Source organism: Strix uralensis, chromosome 3 (assembly GCF_047716275.1).
Source record: "Strix uralensis isolate ZFMK-TIS-50842 chromosome 3, bStrUra1, whole genome shotgun sequence".
Taxonomy (NCBI): domain Eukaryota; kingdom Metazoa; phylum Chordata; class Aves; order Strigiformes; family Strigidae; genus Strix; species Strix uralensis.
The window spans coordinates 30,006,928-30,027,306 of NC_133974.1; the positions used below are offsets into that span (position 1 = coordinate 30,006,928).

At 38.5% G+C, this 20,379-nt stretch overlaps 2 protein-coding genes across 7 annotated transcripts in view; one reads left to right on the forward strand and one right to left on the reverse strand.

Annotated features, from left to right (window-relative positions):
* The window catches only part of PHF3 (PHD finger protein 3), a 65,252-nt gene extending 61,324 nt beyond the window's left edge, over nt 1–3,928 (forward strand). For all 6 annotated transcript variants that reach the window (XM_074861796.1, XM_074861788.1, XM_074861795.1 and 3 more), the window contains one exon: nt 1,360–3,928. In XM_074861796.1, the coding sequence (XP_074717897.1) occupies nt 1,360–1,435 (76 nt within the window). In that variant the 3' untranslated portion in view covers nt 1,436–3,928. The remainder of the gene's footprint in view (nt 1–1,359) is intronic.
* EYS (eyes shut homolog) overlaps nt 1–20,379 on the reverse strand; it is a 1,118,553-nt gene that overhangs the window by 7,498 nt on the left and 1,090,676 nt on the right. The window contains exons 47-48 of the mRNA XM_074861787.1: nt 19,769–19,941; nt 4,349–4,510 (exon numbers count right to left, since the gene is read on the reverse strand). Of these exons, the coding sequence (XP_074717888.1) occupies nt 4,349–4,510; nt 19,769–19,941 (335 nt within the window). The remainder of the gene's footprint in view (nt 1–4,348; nt 4,511–19,768; nt 19,942–20,379) is intronic.

The following is a 20,379-nucleotide window of genomic DNA, read 5'->3' on the forward strand; positions in this document are numbered from 1 at the left end:
GAGCGAAGGACAGAAAGAAAAGATGAGCCTTATTCCCGCCCTTCTGCAGTCTCTGCCGCTATTTGCTACCCTGTAATACGTCAGCATGGCTGAATTTTGTTCTCAGTTTAATCTCTATCTGTTGTTGCCTTCCTTGCCCTTAGGGGTTTGTTAACCTTGACTGTCTTTGCCATAGCCTGAGTGTGTGCGCACAGTTAGGTATCAGTCAGCTGACAGGCTGTAGTAGCTTGTTGCAGCTGTTGTAACTTGATGTTTCTAGTGATGACCAGTGCCTTTAATGCACACTTATAGAAGCTACCTGTATGGATATGCTTTCATGGATTATTACAAAATGGCTCTGCTGCATGTATGGAGCCGCATCTCACAGCTAATGCAAGACTGAGAACAGGTACCAAGGCAAGCCTGTAAATCTCTCAAACCATGTAAAAAATCACTGTGGCAATAGGTAGATTCCAGCTTCCACTTGGAGCGCCGTCCCAGAGCAGAAGAGCATAGTGAGGGTCCAGAACAACCCTGCAGACAGTGATGCTCATGCATCTAGAAGGGGTGAGCAACTACCTAGTTGTAAGTTACACCATTCAGCCTCACCTTTCAAAAATGCTGCTCTCCTTGGTGAAAAGACTTTCCCTGCTTCCTTTAGTCACCACTGTCACACTGGCATATTTCAGCAGCTAGAAGGAGCCACCTTCCTTGAGCAACCTCAGTTTGCCAGCCCCAGTTTTGGTTTGCTTGCCGCTGGCAAATGGGTAGGCACAACACTTCATATGCAACAGATTTCAGGACAATGGGGATGTCTGTTCTGTCACACAGATAGCTGGCAGTTCCTGCTTCCTACGCTGCTAATTTAGTCCATACAAATGATCATAAAATTATTAACAAAGCAGAAATGATGTCCCTGTGGGCTAAGGAAACATGGCTGCCAAGAGAGAAGACTTAACCACTCTAAGTTTCTGTTCTAAAAGTGCGTGAATAATCAGTTTGGTTCTGATGAGGAAAACAACCCTCTTCCCTTGTGGGTATTCTAGAAATTCTGAATATTTCCAAAAGATTTTAGTCCATTTCCATGATTCAGTTTTCACCATAAACAATGTCTTAGAAAACCATGCAGACATCACACACCTGTACTGGCTATCTCTTATTTTCATGCTTTAGGTTTTTAAACTGAAATAGCTTAAATATCAGGAGTTAAAGTTTTGAGGTTTTTCAGACCAGGTAGGCAACGTAATCTGGTTAAAGAGAGACAGAACACTGGTGTTGCAAATGTTGAGTATTAAATTTAGCGTGAGTCATCCCATTCTGTTTATTAACCCGACTTCCTCTTTAGTCACCCAGCATAACTGTTCTTTCTCATCTCATCAGGGAGCAAACCTTTCCATCACCCTGGCCTGAACTCTGGAATAGTGCAGACAGTCTACAGCATATTCCATCTTCATGAACAAATGTAAGGCTTCAGTAATGCTATGACTCAACAAAAAAGTAATGCTCCTTACTGCCTTTTACTCAGAGTGCCAAGACCTTCAAGTAGATAGAGTGGTCGCTATGTAAATGGACTGAATTATACATTTTTCAAGCAGTTGATGGGCATCCAGCAAATCCTGTTTGAATTAAAGGCTGTTTATTCAATGAGGGTCTTACACTTTCATTGCTAGAAATAGGATACGCTACACTTGAGAAGATGTGAAGTGGGATGGCCTTCTACCAACAGGCTGCTGAACTCCGCAAGAATGCTGTATTATTTGCAGAGACCTCTCTCAGAAGCAGTGCATACAACCGTCTGCATCTCCTACATTTTTACATCACTGGCATAAAACAAGTAATCAAAGAGGGGGAGGGAAAGTCCCCTTGTCATTCTGTCTGCAAGTTTCCAAACTAAAATATACATACATAACTCACTTGGGGTTTATTTCCAGCTCATTATTAATATAGCTAGCCACATAAACTTTGCCAAACTTCGGAAATTATTTTCTTAGGGCATGCAGAAGTCAATACTACCAGATTTTAAAGTCATGAGATGTGTTCAGAAACAGCTGACAAAGCAAGAAAACCAGTGACTGGCAGAATTTTAGGAAATTCTGCTAACAGCTTCATAGCATGTTTTCCATTTTATTCCAGTGTGCCAGGTGTTTAAATGTGTGTACTGAAGGAATCACATTGTTAGAGGAGTGGAGGCTGGAACCAGCATATCAACTTTCGAGTAAGGAGACTAGCCACCTACCCACCCTTTCTAGAAATGCATGTAATGTTCTTTGAAAAGAACAAAGCAAGAAGGAAATGTTTCAACGGAAGTTGCATATTTATTTCTTCACCTACTAAAGATTTTTTTTTTTTTTTTTTTTCTGAAATGGTGGGAGGATTATTTAGTAGGGGCATGCCCCTGAAGGGAAAGTCCCAGTGTAGCATTTACGTAGGTGACAAGCCAAGCCAGTGTATAACTGTGCTGCTCAGTATCATTGCTAAATTTGCTACATAGTTAGAGCTCATTCCTTTAAAAAAACCAGCATTGCCTAGTGAGGGAAGAAAAAGTTCTAATTATTTCCTATTAAAAAGGAATTTTAGAAGAAAAATACCATGATTTCAGCAGTCAGTTTATTAAATCTTACATAACTGTGTAGAAGAAAAGGCTTTATATAAAGTGCTTTCTAAACTAATCCCCAACAGAAAGCTCTTTCACATCTGCTGGCTGCTAAGAATACTTCTGAGTCTTTCATCAGTCTAATTCTGTCTGGATTTGACAGGATTATATGAAGGCAAATATAAAGAGCCAGACGATTAGCTTTTCCTAAATCTTTCAAAACTTCAGGACGGTGAAAATGGAAATAGGAAATTTGTAAAGAAATTAAATTATAGAAGATGGTTTTTATTTTGAAATGATATGATTCTAGAAAGCGATTTAAAGAAAATGTTCCTTCCTGTGCAAACTAAACATTCATGAATGGCAGTAGAATGAGGGTATGCTCATGTTAAACCACTCCTGGCCCAAGTTAAACAGACTTAGCACTCTCTTTGATGCTTCCAAAGAAATATTTAATTTCTTTATATGCGAGCTGCTTCCATGACCTCTGACTATTCTTTTGAGAGAGATCCTTTATTCTCGTTTATTTTTCATGGCCCATGTAATGCTTTAGTTTATACAGGAGAGAACTATTCACTGAGAATCTCAGAATTTGGCCTGTAAGTGATAGAATTATAAAAGATTCATTGTAGAAGACAGAGTTCTTTGCAAGTAAATGTATTTGTATTACAGATGATCCATATATTTTTCTTTGAAGCTTCTTCTCAGTATGTGATTGTAATTAGAACAAGGCAAACAGGAGGTGCCAGCAGTTTATGATGTGTTATCAGTCTTACCAAATAGCAGCCTGTTAAAACATCTGTGTACAGAATACGAAGGTGGTAAATTGGGCATATGTGTGTTTATATGCATGTGTGGCTGAATATGTTTATTGAAATGTCTCAAAGCTTTAGGCTTTGAGCAAAGGAATATAAAAATACAAGATAAATAATTAAGTGCTTTTTTTGTCATACAAAGGCCCATTTTTGCATAATGTACTACTTAATACAAGTGGAAAATTTGCTCTAAGATCATGTTATGAATGATATGTAATGCTTCTGTTTAAATATGTGAAAGACACCACATAAATGCAATACAAAGATGAAGTATGTTAATAAAGTAATTACAAAAAATTTACACCTTAAGGACTAAATTTTAAGATGTGTTTACACTGGTTGGCAAATTATGTTTTCTTTCCATGAAGTGTTAGGAATGTTAACTCAGTAAAGTTTAAAATACTTTCATAAATAGTAGAGATACTTCATTTAGATTTGTTTTTCACTCTGTGTATCTGGCAAACGCAGAACTTGTATGTTTTGCATTATGCACCAGCAAGCTTTTCATCATTATATAATAAAAAGTTAAACTGCTGCTGAACCTCATGAGCTCTCTCATAGTCTGTTCACTTTCACTTAGCTTATTTGATCAGTTTTTATATTGTTTTATTTTTGGCCATTTTAAAACACTGGACCAAACCCCCAGACTGTGAGTCCTAGTGCAGCTGCACTGAAACGGTGGAATCAGTATCAGTAAATGTCTGTTGAAGAGCTGGCTGCAGTTACTTTTCAGGGGAAAATGGTTTCCTGGATCAGTTCATTAAATACTTGCTGGCTTTGGACTAATCAAAAATTTTTTATGCGTGTTCTTTCTTATGAACTTGATTACTCACAGTTCAAAACCCAGACACCATGGACAATGGGTTACAGAGACTGAATGCCTGAAACACTTCAATGTACTGCCTTTATTTTTCAAAAAAGTACCTGGGTATATGATACCAGCAAGCTGGAATATCCTTACCTGACTGAGCACCCAAATGCTGTGCAGTATAAAACAGAATACCATCTGGAGATAGAGGCTGAAACTGTAGTTTGATATGGGTCTTATGCCGGATATAAAAGGGTGAAAATGACATCCATGATGATTCATTACTTCTGAAAGATGGATCACTAATGGAAATATCTGAAAAATATAAGAGGAAATGTCTTCTGAAAGATATTTTGAGAGGACTGCATTATTATGGTACCAGTTGTCTACAGTTATTCTGTATAGTTCATAAATTCTGTACATAATACTTTCAATTCTTCCCTTTCCAAAGACTAAAAATAACATAGAGATAGAATAAAACTTAGATAATAGCAAATCAATGCCATTTTGTTTTCTGTGTGCCTTATTTTCATTAACAATCAAGCCCATAGTTATAATGCAAAATAAATGTGATCTTGTTAGTGTTCATTTTCAAATAAATGTAAGTGTAAATTTTACATTGTTTAAAAATTCAAACGCAAAATACTTTTACAGGAGTCAGAATAAACATTTATTTCTTCACCATACAGATGAAAGCCTTAGTGGAGCATTTTTAATTAACTGCTTTATGTGTCAGAAAAATGTACATTTTAAGTGGAATGTGTACATTAATTGCTGAAATTTGGTTTTAGGATAATCATACTGAGATGCTTGATAATGCAAATTGTCCTATCTTATACTGAAATGGAGCACTTTCACAGAATTACAGTGAAGATATAATGTACACTTTTGAGCTACATACAACTTCATCATTGTGTCTTACCACTTCTCCCAGTGCTGATTGTTCATATACCCCTAAGAAATCGGGCTACCTAAAGCTTCCTTCAGCCAACACATAAATGATTATACTTTTCTATGCTTTATGTCATTTGAAACTGTTTCCAATTTTTCCCACTATAATGACATTACATAGTTGGGATATAATTATGTTAGTTATTAACTAATTCATTATTGTGTGGTTGTTAGTTTCCTGTATTTCTGGGTTCATGTGCAGGGTACATTTAGACCCACATGTGATAAGCCCTTTTTACTACTTAGTTAACAGCAGTTCTAAATGACTGAAATGTAAGTGCTGCCCCCCTCACTTTTCACAGTTTTCCTGCTGAAGCTATGCTGTTTCTCTTCTCAGAGGCCAACATCTTTCTTCATTTTGGTGGTCTCAATGTCATAGTTTTATAGTAACTTGCTTTCGGTCAAATGTACCTTCAAGATGTCCTCGTAGTGCATTCCTAGGCAACCTTATGCTACCTTTCCACACTTAAGTTTTCTGCATAGCGTCTGCTCATGAATCCATTTGCCATCCAGTTGCACCTTGTATTGCCTATCATCGCAGATGGGCCTTAGTTATAAGACTGATATACAGTCAGCATGCTTCAAGATTTTGTAATTTGTTTATTTGTCACACCACCTCTCTCAGAATAGGAATCAAGAGGTTCCTGGTGGACTGTGTCCAGTGGACAGATGCATCATTATACAGGATCCACATCTCTCACCTGTTACCTGCATAATGACTTGAGGATGCCTCTTGAATGGGTAGTAACAATACAGCTGGCCTTTTTGTTAATTTCTCCCACTAGATTACAGTTAATACTTCTGAAGAAGGTGCATGGATTTAACTTCACAAATTCTCAGTAAGTCTAAAAGTAAGTTTTAATCTCTGGAATAACAATTAGAGTGGATTTATGAAATGGTTGAATGATCAGACCTGGCTTTTGATGAGCTGTTATTCAACCTACGTATATATTCTCATGCAAACACACTACGTTAACAAATCACTCCCATCCTAAGTATCATAATAACTGTTATGATATTAAGGCTAGGCAGTGTTTGTGGTAATATATTAAATAATGTTAGAAATGTGAAGTTCCTGGCATCTATACCTAAAAGCTGACAAAAATAAAAATAGTTTTAAGAGTAGTGATTATCTTGGAAGATAAATAGTAATAAAACCTGCTAAACAGATAGGTGATGTAATTTGTATCATTAAAACTTAAAAACACTATCAGGTACAAAAGACAAAATAATGCCTAATAATTTTCATATGAGTTTTTAGGGATTTGTATTTTTTTTCAGTAGATAAGAGACAATGTTCTCCATCGGTAGTTAAAAGATGTAATCCCTATACTGATGTCTTCATATTTAAAAATCAGTCAGAAATAATAATTAATTTTGTACATAGACATTTTTGCTTTATGCATCATTTGGAAGTCAGTCTTTGCTTGACAAATTTTTCCACGGTGAGACTTACATATAGAGGAACTGTGACACAGCAATCTTATATTAAAATATGCTGCTGCTTAAGAGGTCATACCAGGTGAAGTGTACAATGAGACATCTGAAAATCTTCATGTCAGATTCAGTTTCACTTTGTCAGTGTAGTTAATTCTTTACTTCTTATGAAGGAAGCATGGGCAATAACTAGTGTGAAAGTAAAATGTTCAGCTGCAGCAGGACTGAAATGCTACATTGCTTATCATTGAAGGTATATGAAACGAAGATTGCTGTGATAAAAAGCCTTGGAGCAGAGAGAGAGAACAAGGATGAAAAAGTGATTTTATAGTATCACTTAGAGAATGAATTAAATCCATGGCTTTACATTACAAACACAGTATTAAAATAACACCCACATCTTCAGCAGCATATGTCAGAATGCTTTAGAAAGGAGGTATTATCCTGACTTATATACTGTATTTAATATGCTTCATTCTGAAACTTCCAAGATGCAAATATTTATTCCCATTTTGCTAAAAAGTGGTTTTACTCACAATAAATATATCTTAACAAATGTCAGAAAACAACATTTTGGCACAATGCAGCAGGACTAACTACAGGAAGTACTAGAATGACTCCTAATTTGCTTGTAAATAATCTATAGATCCTGTAGGTACTGATGATATGCATGAAAAAAATCTGACTTGATAGGTACCTAGAAATGTGCACCATATCTCAGAACAGAATACTTTAACTCTACTGCAGTGCACAGAGATGATCAGTATAAAATTTCATTTTTTCAATATTGCATCTATAGATGCACACTTTTAAGGTGAAGAATAAGACAATTTAAGCTTTTCAATTTGCTTTTATGGCAGGCATATGCAAAACTAACATGCCATGTCAAATGCTGAGGTACTTTACTGTTGTTTTCTTGGCAACAACCTTTTTTTCCCATGTAATATAACAAAATAAGAAGCTTGGCTAAACTTGCACAAGATAGTTCCTGTGTTACATATGCTTACCCCAGAGAAACTCTTTGCTAAAACAAATGAGGTGAATGGACGCCTTTGCCAATCCTATAAGCTAAATTTGTAGGACTCCTGTTGTGTAACTACTACATTATTCACTAGGGTGCTCAGCACTGTGTGGTGCATTGTAAGTACAACAGGCATTTAAGCAAACACGTCTGTTCTGTATCTGATTAATGACTCACTTTTCTAAGCTGAGTACCAGTATCTGATAAAGCTACACATTTCTAAATGATACCACGAGAAACTCTAAATCCCTTTAGACCAGTTAGAGCTATGGGAACACAAAGTTCCTTCAAGTGCTATTGCTGAAGTGTGTTTTTCTTTCCCTCTGCTATATATTAATACTTTTCAGGTTCCTCCTGCTATCCTCATTTGATCAGCCCTGTAACGCTCGCACATCCTGTTCAACTGTTGTTATGAACAAAGCTTTCTAGGTTATTCTTGCTGCTCATTTCCCACCATTGAAGTAGAAGCACTTGTACACATCCCTGTCTACATTTTGGTGGCATTACTTTTTGATAGTTTCTTCAAGCAGCTTGTTGCCTCAAAATTTTCAGCAAGCCCATTTTGTTATTCAGCATGTCAAGGAAACTTGCAGCGGAAAAGTAAAACAGTCAACATGAAAAATCTGAGCTCAAACTCCAAGATGGAAGCACAGAGGCTGTGGAAGCAGGGATGGGTTACCCAGCAGGAATACAGAGCCAGTGCCTGAATTGAACAGGGATGGAGTTAGGAGTGAAAAAAGCAGGGGTTGAAACTGGCAAAGGATGTGAAGTGAAACAAGAAGGGCTTCCAACAAGAAGGCTGAGGAAAATATGAGGCCACTCGTCAAAGGAGTGTGGACCTAGTAACAAAGGACGCCATAGAAAAAGGTAAAACATTCAAAGCCTTGTTTGGCTCATTTTTTCCTTGGTAAAGCATGATCAAGCCTCTCAAGTCCCCGAACCTGGTAGCTGAGCTTGGGGAAGTGAAACATCTATGGCAGAGGAAGAATTTGGGAACACATCAGCTAATCAGACATACATGTGGGCAGGATGCATACCCCAGTGCTGAGGGAGATGGCCAGTGCCACCGTGAAGCTGCTCACTATAAGCTCTGAAAGGTCATGGTGATCACAGGAGGTTCCTGACAACTGGAGGAAGGCAAAACATCATGTTCTCCACCAACAAATGCAAGAAGGATGATGCAGGGACCTATAGACCAGTCAGACTCACCTCACTTAGGAACTATCATAGAGCAAAACCTCCTGAACACAATATCCAAGCACATAAAGGACAAGATGGTGACAAGGTCAAATTGTGTGTTACCAGCCTAATAGCATTCTCCGAGGAGATGGGTGGCTCAGTGCCAAGCTAAGAGCAGTGAATTTTATTTGCCTCAAGTTTGACAAGACTTCTGACAGTCTTTCATAGTAATCTTATGGCCAAATTGGCAAAAATTGTTTTGGAGGGGTGGGTCAGTCTGTGATACTAACTAGCTCTATCAGTTTGCTTTTCTCCTCTCAAAATCCTTTTGGCAACAAAATATATGAAACAAGATTTTTCATAGAACTCTGTCACTTACCTACTATCCTGACCACAAGCCATAATTTTGTCTTAGCATTTGTTTCATTTTGGTGGTGTTGGAAGCCAGGCTTACTGTCAGGGAGCAGTGAGGACTGGGAGCTGGGAGCCAGTGGTCAGGAGTGATAGAACATGGCTGACAGGGTAGTGGCCTCTCCAGCCAGGGCCCTGCCCAGAGTGAGGTGAGCAGGGCAGACCTGGGGGTAGCAGCCAGCTCAGCTCCAGAGGCCAGATCACAGAGCAGTTCCACAGTGATGAGGCAGGTGTTAATGTCAAGCCTGCAAGTCAGTTTGTGGGTCAGAGTCCAGGTCCAGATCAACACAGCCAGGCAAGGCATGGATGTGATGCTGCTGCAGTGTAGTTCAGTGAGGGCAGGAGCCTCTATTTAAAAGCTGCTCCTGAAGCAATACAGGAGGAAGCTCCTGCTGGGGCTTCTCAGAAAAGCTGTCTTTGAGACCAGACACCAGCCCCAGCTCTAGGTTGGCTCTGAGACCAAGCAGACAAACCCTCAGGAAGTTGTGGGAGGATGCGCTCAGGGCGCTGGCACTTACAGTACATCTTTAACAGTTCATTAGCAATAAACACCTGTCCGAAAGATTTAGACTCCACAGTCAGAAATTTTCAGTGATTTTATTCCCTCATAGAGAGAGAGTGAGCAGCTCCACCAGTTGCTTTTTCATTTTGGAAAACAATGACAAATATTGCTGTATAGAAATCTTCATCTGAAGATGCAATTTCCTTAATGTTGTATCTCAAACATTACTGATACTGTATGGGCATTTTTTCTTCTCATGTATAGCAAAATAAAGTATAGTTCTAGTGCAGTAACAAGTAGAGCATGTTACAGAAGTATCAATTAACACAACTCTAATATAACGGTTAGAACAATATACTCATGAAAGTTGCAATTTTGCCAGACCTACAGCCATCACTAATCCTTGCTATCCCTGAAGAGGAGAGACTGAGGCAATCATTATTCTGAGCCATACTGGACCAAAAGATTGTAATTTTGCAAGGGAAGTCTAGAGTTCTGTTTGGTTTTGTTGCAGTGGAGTTGTAATCTCTGCTGTTAACTAATTAGAGGCCTAATTAGCTATGAAGTAATATCTAGGAGCATATGGCTAAATCCCTAAAGAGATCTCTGGTTTTCCAAAGCCTAAAATAGCTAATAGCCAAAGTCAAAACAGTAGACCTCAGTCTTTAAGTAAGACATGTGTTAAGAGATGAGTGCCTAAGAATAAGTCATGTGAGCCAGTAAATTGTAGTTGGAGCAGCTATGAAACCTCAGTACTAGGAAATCAATTGGACCAGAAGTGTGAACCTGATTCTCCTGCATCTGAGGATATGGATATTATAGCCAGGATATGGATAATTTCTATTTCTTCTGTCCAATGAATATTTCAGCAAACAAAATTTCCTAGAAGAGATTGTATGATAGAAGAAAAAAAGAAAACCTTACATACCCAGTCGCTCAGTGGTTATTATATTCTTTGAGGATATGACAGATATGGGTTCAAATATTGAGGAAGTCACGTAAAAATGACAGGACACCTGCATGGATGAACAAGGAGTTCCTGGACAAACTCAAACACAAAAAGGAAGCCTACAGAGGTGGAAACAAGGGTGGGTAGGCTGGGAGGAATACAGAGAAACTGTCCAAGCAGCCATGGATCAGGCTAGGAACACCAAAGCCCTGATAGAATTAAATCTGGCCAGGGACATCAAGGGCAACAAGAAAAGCTTCTATAGGTACATTGGTGATAAAAGGAAGACTAGGGAAAATGTGGGCCCTCTCTGGAAGGAAACAGGAGACCTGGTTACTCAGGATATGGAGAAGGCTGAGGTAGTCAACAACTTTTTGCCTAAGTCTTCACCAGCAATTGTTCCAGCCACACCGCCCAAGACTCAGAAGGCAAAGACAGGGACTGGGACAATGAAAAACTGCCCACTGTAGAAGAAGATCAGGTTCAAGACCATCTAAGGAACCTGAGGTGCGTAAGTCCATGGGACCTGATGAAATGCATCCACACGTCCTGAGCGAACTGACGGATGAAGTGGCTAAGCCATTATCCATTATATTTGAGAGGCCGTGGCAGTCCGGTGAAGTTCGCATGGACTGGAAAAGGGGAAACATAACCCCCATTCTTAAAAAGGGAAAAAAGGAAGACCTGGGGAACTACAGGACAGTCAATCTCACCTCTGTGCCTGGCAAGATCATGGAGTGGATCTCCTGAAAAATATGCTAGGGCACATGGAAAATAAGGAGGTGATTGGTGACAGCCAACATGGCTTCACTAAGGGCAAATCACAGCTGACAAATTTGGTGGACATCTACGTCAGGGTTACAGCATTGGTGAATAAGGGAAGAGCAACTGACATCATCTACCTGGACTTGTGCAAAGCATTTGACACTGTCCCACATGACATCCTTGCCTCTAAATTAGAGAGACATGGACTTGATGGATGGACCACTTGGTGCATAAGGAATTGGCTGGATGCTCACACTCAAAGAGTTGCAGTCAACAGCTCGATGTCTGACTGGAAAGCAGTGACGAGTGGTGTTCCTCAGGGGTCAGTATTGGGACCAGTGCTGTTTGACATCTTTGTTGGCTTCATGGACAGTGGGATTGAGTGCACCCTCAGCAAGTTTGCTGATGACACCAAGCTGTGTGGTGCAGTCGACACACTGGAGTGAAGGGATGCCATCCAGAGGGACCTTGACAGGCTTGAGAGGTGGGCGCATGAAAACGTCATGAAGCTCAACAAGACCAAGTGCAAGGTCCTGCACATGGATTGAGGCAATTCCATGCACAAATATAGGCTGGGTGATGAGTGGCTTGAGAGCAGCCCTGCGGAGAAGGACTTGGTGGTAGAAGCAGATGGAAAACTGACTATGAGCCAGCAATGTGCGCTCTCAGTCCAGAAAGCCAACTGTATCCTGGGCTGCATCAAGAGAAGTGTGACCAGCAGGTTGAGGGAGGTGATTCTCCCCTGCTACTCTGCTCTCGTGAAACCCCACCTGGAGTACTGTGTCCAGCTCTGGGGCCCCAATATAACAAGGACATGCACATGCTGGAGCGAGTCCAAAGGAGGGCCACAAAGATGATCAGAGGGCTGGAGCACCTCTCCTATGAACACAGTTTGAGAGAGGGAGTTGTTCAGCCTAGAGAAGAGAAGGCTCTGGAGACACCCTATATCAGTCTTCCAGTACTTAAAGGGGGCCTACTGGAAAGGTGGGGAAGGACTCTTTTTATCAGGGGGTATAGTGACAGGATGAGGGGTAACGGTTTTAAACTGAAAGAGGGTAGATTTAGATCAGATCTAAGGAAGAAATTTACTCTGAGGGGGGTGAGGCACTGGAACAGGTTGCCCAGAGAAGCTGTGGATGCCCCCTCCCTGGAAGTGTTCAAGGCCAGGTTGGACGGGGCTTTGAGCAACCTGATCTAGTGGAAGGTGTCCCTGCCCATGGCAGTAAGGTTGGAACTAGATGATCTCTAAGATCGCTTCCAACCCAAACCATTCTATGATGCTATTTGCATCATGATAGTGAAGGTGAATGCTTAATCACTAGGCCATTAGGAAAATGTGATACAAACAAAATCCAAAAATGTTTAATCCATGCCTGGCTTTAGCAGTAAGCTTATTCTAGGTACTGAAATGCTCTGAAGATGCTTTTGAGATGAAACTTGCAAGAAGAAATACCTGGTCTGAGATTCCCTCACTGGGACCATTTCTGCACTGGAAGCCTTCAATTGTCTAAAGACTAGGTCATTGAACAGGACTGTGAGTATCTCAATGCAGCCTTATAAAGCAATTGATAAAGGTTAAGTATCCAAAACTTTGTTAATCTAGTTTCAAATTGAGATCTTCACTTACTCATATCTTGGGCTGGATTTAGTCCGACAACAGTTCAAGTGTCCTTTGAGGAGGACTGGAGTACTTATGACTGGTATTCTGCATAGTATTTATGAGAGTAATTAAGTCAGGGAAACAGATTACTATAAAATTGGAGGGATTAATTTTGGCATTAAGACACTTATATTTAGCTGTCTACACATATTATTTATAGGCATGAAAATACCCATTATAGTCAACTATGACGTAAGAAGGATTCAGTTGCTTAAACATGTTTGTCACTTGCCACTGAGACGCTTTAGCGTATTCAGCCCATCCACATGGGCCTGGCTAATATAACGGCAAACACAGGACCTGCTGCAGTTGGCAGCTTGAAGCTGTGAGGTATATATGGCAGCATGTAACCAGGTCCTATTTTCAGGCAACTGAATAACATTGCCATGCAACACAGTCAACAGATCTAGGATGAGATTCACCTTATCCTGAAGTAGCCTCCTCCAAGGCTCCATTCAATTTCCTAAACTTAGGTACCTACTGTTATTTTTTCACAACCTCTATTGCCTTCCTTCATGTGCCATTCCAGAATGGCAGAGGTGTTCAACAGGTCCAGTGCCATATCTATGAACCCTCTCTGGACGCTTTTGGATACAAGTTTGAATGCCAGGGCATCTCAAACAGCACTAAGCATCTACATTTAGAAAAGCTTATTAGTTAAATAGCTTCACTGACTCTATTGACTAGATGTTCATTAACCACAATGGGTACTCCTATGCTGAACTAGCATGTAGACAGTAAATCTAGGTGCCTTGTCTTTAAAACCAGTTCCTACCTTTGACACAGTTTCTGACACTGGACACCTTCACAGAGTAAGGTGACTAGCATATTTTCAGCAAATCATTCATGCTCATAGAGGAAGTCTGAAGACAATTCCAGAGCCATCCTGCTAAGTGATAGCTGGCTGTATCTTGTTCTTATTCAATTGGGTAACTGGAGGGAATGGTAAGTGCATGATTTTATCAGGTTGTCACGTCACTCATGGCTGACCTGGTGTGAAGGGCATTACTGCTGTACTGCATATCAATTCCTTCATTTTGTCATGCATGACTTCCACTTGAGTTTATATATGATTAGTCCATGGCATGCATTTAAGTAGGCAACACACTTTATTCTACTTGACATTTTAAATTATACAAATAAATATTACAAAGGCATGTTTTCCTGTGCCTACCATGAATATTAACTTTACTGGATTGTTATTGATAAATGTGAAAGCTTAGATTGCTTTTTAGATAAAACTTTAACAGTACCTTTTATCCTTATAGGACATGACTGCTATAGCTACTATTCAAAGATTTTCTCATGTTGTCACAAGCTTTCAAAATATGATAATGGAAACAGAAAGCTTGATGGGACCAGTGTTTCTTAAATGACTAAGTGAACACAATAGTCCTGGTGACTCAAAACAACAAGCTAATAAGTGCCTGCAGTTGTCCGTTCAATGGTTAAACATAGAAACACAAGTTTCCAAATAATAACTATGAAAGAGTTTTTGGGTTAAGCCACAAGTCTAACTGCACTGTCAGATAAATCTGACATATGCATGCATGCATGAGTGCTTGAGTGCTTGCATGTAAAAGTCTTGAGCTAAATGATACTGTGAATTAATTTGTCTTACAATAGCAGTCAAAATATCTCAAGTAATGTTCTAGACTATGTAGAAAGGAAAAGATATTTATAGTAAAAATTATTTCAAAAGTCAGTTTCTTACATTTTTCATTCATTCATCATACCTATGCAGATGGATTAAATAGTTACAGAATTGTCATTACTTTTTTTTTCTTTTCTGTCAGTTTATCTGGTATTTTAAAAAATTTGCTGGTTTTTTGTATTAGAATAATGGAATTTGACATCAGAATAATACCTAGAAAGTTGTCCTGAGCTGATAAACATGGCCAAGGAAGCTGTTTGCCATTTGTTTAGCAAGGAATTGGCTTTCTTGTTTGACAAGTATCTCATTAAATTGAAGATAGAATAACAAAAATCTCTTTACATTTACTTTCATTTCTTCAAGAGCTGTACATTGACAGGCAGTATTTGTAGCTATGGAATTCAGAGACTAATATATAGTTGAAGAAAGCTATTTATTAACTTATTTGTGGAAAGGGCAGTAGCATTCCATTATGGTGCCTTGAAGTCAAGAAAAATTATTTTAATATATTTCATGAAAGTATGTGGCACAAACTAATCCTTCTAAAGAAAACTTCTGAATAATTTAAAATTTATAGAAATTTTGTGATGAAAACCGTGCTTATTTTAGCCACTGGAATTCTTCTCCAATACTGCCATCTATAGAATCTTTCAAATATTACATTGTTGTTCCCTTAAATATGAATATTATCAGGTGTGTGAAATCTCACAATTAACTAATCTGAAATTATAGGTCTTCTTCATTCCTCTGCAAAATCGAGTAAATTATCTAGGACATAAATTTCATATGCTTAGTATCTAGAGGAATTCTAGCTTATGTGTAAATATAACTCAATGTTTAACAGAATGTCAGAGGAACTTCACTGAGTCGAAGTTATTTTTGTTCAAGTTTTCCATTGCCTTAAGTGATACTGTTTATGTCAAGATGAGAAACTTAATTTAATCCATTAAAACAAATGTCAAGAAAAAGAAAAAAATATAAGCCACAAACCTTTGGATGATAGAAGACTACTTCAGGGAGATAACATATATAGTTGTTACGTTAAACTTTTCTCTAAACCTTCATTATTGGCCACTGCTAAAGACAGGATTACTGACCTCACACAGGAATACTGTTTTTATAAGAGGAATAAGCTGCTGAGACACAATTTAGTAGAGATCAGAATATAATTGCAGACAGTCATTTTGGATAACATGTCTGAAATTTTAATGTTCACATCTCTTAATAATTACTAGTTATGAAAAAGATATTGTGTTCACACATATAATAATGATGACTTATAAATCAAACTATCTGCAGCAAAAGGTTTATAGACTGTTGCTTTTTCCCCAGGAAGAATCATCCTTGACACTCAATCTTGACCACTTTTTCTCACAGTAGTAATCACACTGAAGCCAACAGGTCTACTATATACTTGCAGAAGAGCTGAAACAACCAGGTTTCTAAGGAGAAGTCTCCTTAGAGATTCTCCCTCTTCAGAAAGCCTTTGAGATGTCTAATTACAAAGGTACCCATTGGGCCAAATGGAATAAGCTGGCATTTGGTGTTCAAAGCTACACAGTAGACTCCCCAGACAAAGTGGGAGCTGGAACCTCTTGTTGGTTTTGAACATTGTGTGTTACTGAAATAACTAGACTAAATTACATGCTGATCTGGGCTGAAGCTTCACTTCTTAATTGGAAGACAGTTTAGAGTTTTCTCATACTTCAGTTGCAAACTTTAAGTCTAATGGACAAAAGATTTTATTAACATCATATTTTGGTGTTCTGGAACTGTAACTACTTTTAAAAAAAAAACCTAGATAAACTACTTCCCCCATATTCCTAATCCTTGTGGCTAAGGGAGTGCAAAGAGTTAACACTGTGCCAGATCTTGACAATGTTCAATTGCCATTTATGCAGTTCAGGATTTGGGCTGGTTTTCCTTTGTTACTGTTACAGGTGTGACCTTTTCAAACCAGTGGAACAGAATTATCTGTTGCTTCATGTGTCATGAACAATGTTAGAAGTGGTCTGAGTCTGGATGGCAATGTTATCACTAAGTAAAAAAGACCTGCATAAATTTTCCATTTCCTTCCCATTTCATTACAACTACTTTTATTTCTGGCAGTGTAAGTTAATAAATTTTCTGTTTACGTCAGTTACCTTTAGAGTGTTAATGGGTTCAGACAACACAGTGCACCCAAGAACTGGAGCTTTAAATTATTCTAGAATTAATGTATTACTCTACCTTGATTGAAAAGGCTTTGTTCCTTGGACCCATTCAGATCTAATTTCCAACCATCTCCTCCCTTCCTAGTGCTCCTTGTGGATGCTTGCCTTTCCAAAGTAGATCTTAAATTTCATAGGCATCTTCCTACTGCAGTTCAGCTACCAGTGTGCTGCCTACCTGCTAAACCCCTTGATCTTTCTCCTAGAAAAGCAAATCCTGGCACTTGTTTTGGCAGGTTGAAATATACAACGAAATATTTGCACTCACAGTGTCAGACCAAAAACCAGCTGTGTACTACTTGTTGAATATGAATTGTTCATGTACAGCCTATAGGAAACGCAGGGTAATTGAAACTGCTACTCTCTCTTCAAGTGGATTGCTTTCTTCTAAGTTCCTCTAAAATATGATTTAATACACATCTTACTGCAACCTCCTGAGAATTTTGCTTGGTATTTACACTTTGGCAATGAGCACTGTGAGAACGGACCAAGTAAGCGCTGTGCATTTCAAGCCATATGAGCCATTAAAACTATGTTCTTTATCTGCTCTTGCTCTGCCTGGGTTTACTCTTTCTAACTTAGTTTTCCAACTAATGAACACTTGTTAGTGCAGCTCTGACTTCTAAAGCTTAACCATAATGTACCATATCTCTGTGCTGACAGTCACTGCATCCTTGGTAGTTTGAGTTGATGCTTTAAGCAGGACACATCACATTACTTTTTAAGAACAGTTACATCATCATCTGTGCATATGCATTCATCTCTCATTTAGGTACTTCATAAAGAACCACAAACATTTTTACTGTTTGCTAGGCAAGTTAGTGCTTGATTATTGTCAGTTTAAGTACCCTTAACACTTGTGGTCAGAGTACTCTTCCTTATTACTGTGGTTCTACCCCTACTGCCCCATTTACTCAGTTGTTCTCTTGCAATCCATACTGTTGTACTGTATTTACCAGTTGCTATTATTTGGTAAAGCCCTATTTGTTCTTACTCTTTGTTATTCTCCTTGCTTTTTTGCCTCATAAATCTCTCCTGTCTTTTTCTCACACTTTTTTCCTTTTTTCTTGCACATTCATTAGTCTCCATCATTTAATTTCCCTTTGTTCTCTTCTGGTCCCTTGGGCTGTTCATTGCTCTCTGTCTTTTTTTTTCTTTTGGCTCCAATAACCACCATCAATCCAGAGATGAGATATTCAATCTTGATAAGCAGCTGTTTTTTAGCAATTTGCCATCCACTAAAAGTGCAAACTGCGCTTTGAAAAATCTCATGATAATTCATTATTCTGCCAGAGTAAGGTGAAATGCAGGGCAAAGAGTTTGGTCAGGACCATAGTCCCTATTCATAAAAAGAAAGCTTTTAAATAAAACAGAGAGCAACCCTCTAATGTGTTTACCAGGTGGAGGAATTACTATAAGGATGACAATCTACAAGAAATACAATTTTCTGTTGCTCAGATATAAGCTATTTGTACTGGTAATATTGGCCATCACAAGAAGATCCAAATCTGTTCTGAAACCAGAACACAGGAGTGGTTACCTGATTAATTACCTGCTTTATGTACAGCACATGTCCTGGTGATCAGTGTCCTGAATCCAGATGGCATTACTTTTGAAAACCTCACTTGAAATGAGAATTCAAAGTTGAAAAGTTCATATAAAGAGCCCTGAAAAGCTGTTGCAACTGAGGCAATAGAGCAAGCACATTCTTACATGGAATAAAGAAGTTAACAATGACTTCCCAGAAGGTATATTCTCTTTGATTTGAGCCTACCAATTGCAAGTGCTTTCTATAATGGGATTTTAAAACTGTATACATCTATAGGGTGAGGACTGCAAATCAGGTTGATTGCAGTTCAGCCTGTCAGTTTTGTGCTTAAAACTCGCTCTATAGGCACAACAGGGGAGGCTGGACTTTGGAAGGCAGTTTGAAAGGGAGATATTTGACAGTAACTGGAGTTCTCCAGAAGTTGTATAGAACAAAAGGCTTTCTTGAAGGAAAAACAACCTTGTACAATATTAACTTGAATCTAAGTGTTGTGGAATATAGGGTGTGGACTGTACTACATCTCCTCGCACACAGAGGTGCTTCAGACATGGGAAAAGTCCTTGAGCTTGTAGCACCTGAGTACCCACATTGTTGAATATTCATTTGTGCAATGTCTCAGAGAGGAAAATAGACAGATAAAGGATTCCTATACATGAGGGTAAGAAATGCAAAACAGGCAAACTGAGGATGTATTTTGAGGGTGACATGTTGGAAGAAAACCAGGGAGAATAGACACTTGAAGATTATTACAGTGATTTTTGTATCTTTTATCATCATTCTCAGTGCATACCTACCCAACAGCCAGTGAAGCCAACAGGAACCTCTCCATTAGTGTCAGTAGAAATTGGATAAGGCCCCAGATGCTTCCTACTTCTGAAGAGTACTCAGAAATGTACTATTGAGCTCTTAAGTGTATTTCTAAACATACTTCATTATGGTGAGCTTGGGAATTGAACTAAGCACTATAACACTGCTCTGCAATGCTTCCTGTCCCCTCAGTATCTGACAATGCCTCACTGTCCATGAATTTGGTTAAGTGATTAGAAAAAATTGAAGGAACAAATGGTGTTAAAAATAAGCAGAGTCACAAAATAACATCTAACAATTCATTGCTTTAAATTATTTGATTTTTGTAACAGAAAGGAACACCACATTCTTAAATTAAATCTATTTTGTACTTTGTGTGTCTATGTCACATTTAACTGATATTTTACAAAATACTGTGTTTTTCTGCCTAGGCATTATCACATAACTGTATATACAGTGTACTATCCATTTGACATACCTTGTTCACAATAGGTACCGGTTGTTCCAAGAGGACAGTGACATGTGTAGCCATTAGGCAGTGGCACACAGGTACTGCCTTGCTTACATAGATGTGGAGGATTGTGCTCAGGTCCACATACTGACACTGTTTCTGTACAAAATGCACCTTTCCATCCAGTGAGGCATTCACAGCTATGGTGGGTAAGTAAGTGAAAGGAAAGAATGCAACATTATTAACAAAAGAAATCAACACATCAGTAGCAATGTAATCAAGATTTTGAAGTTTGCATATTATATTTAATCATCTGATCCAAACTAGTTAACAGAAGTGTAGTAATAAAGTTTCTCATTTAACTTTTTGATATATTTATTTTATTGTAAACAAAAAATGTACTTAATAGGAATTATTTTGAATCTTAGCATTAAAATATCAGCATCCGTATCAAAAAAAAAAAAAAAAAAAAAAGGCAGCTTGTGGCTTTTTGTGTTTTGCTCTGCAAATAACTCAAAAGGGCCCTGTCTTCATAAACTAGGAGGAGTCAAAGTGGACATTAAAAGGGAAAGAAAAGCAGTGAAGAGCAGCCATAAAAATAAAGTCAGTATAAGGGAACTGTTAATAATTCCAAATTT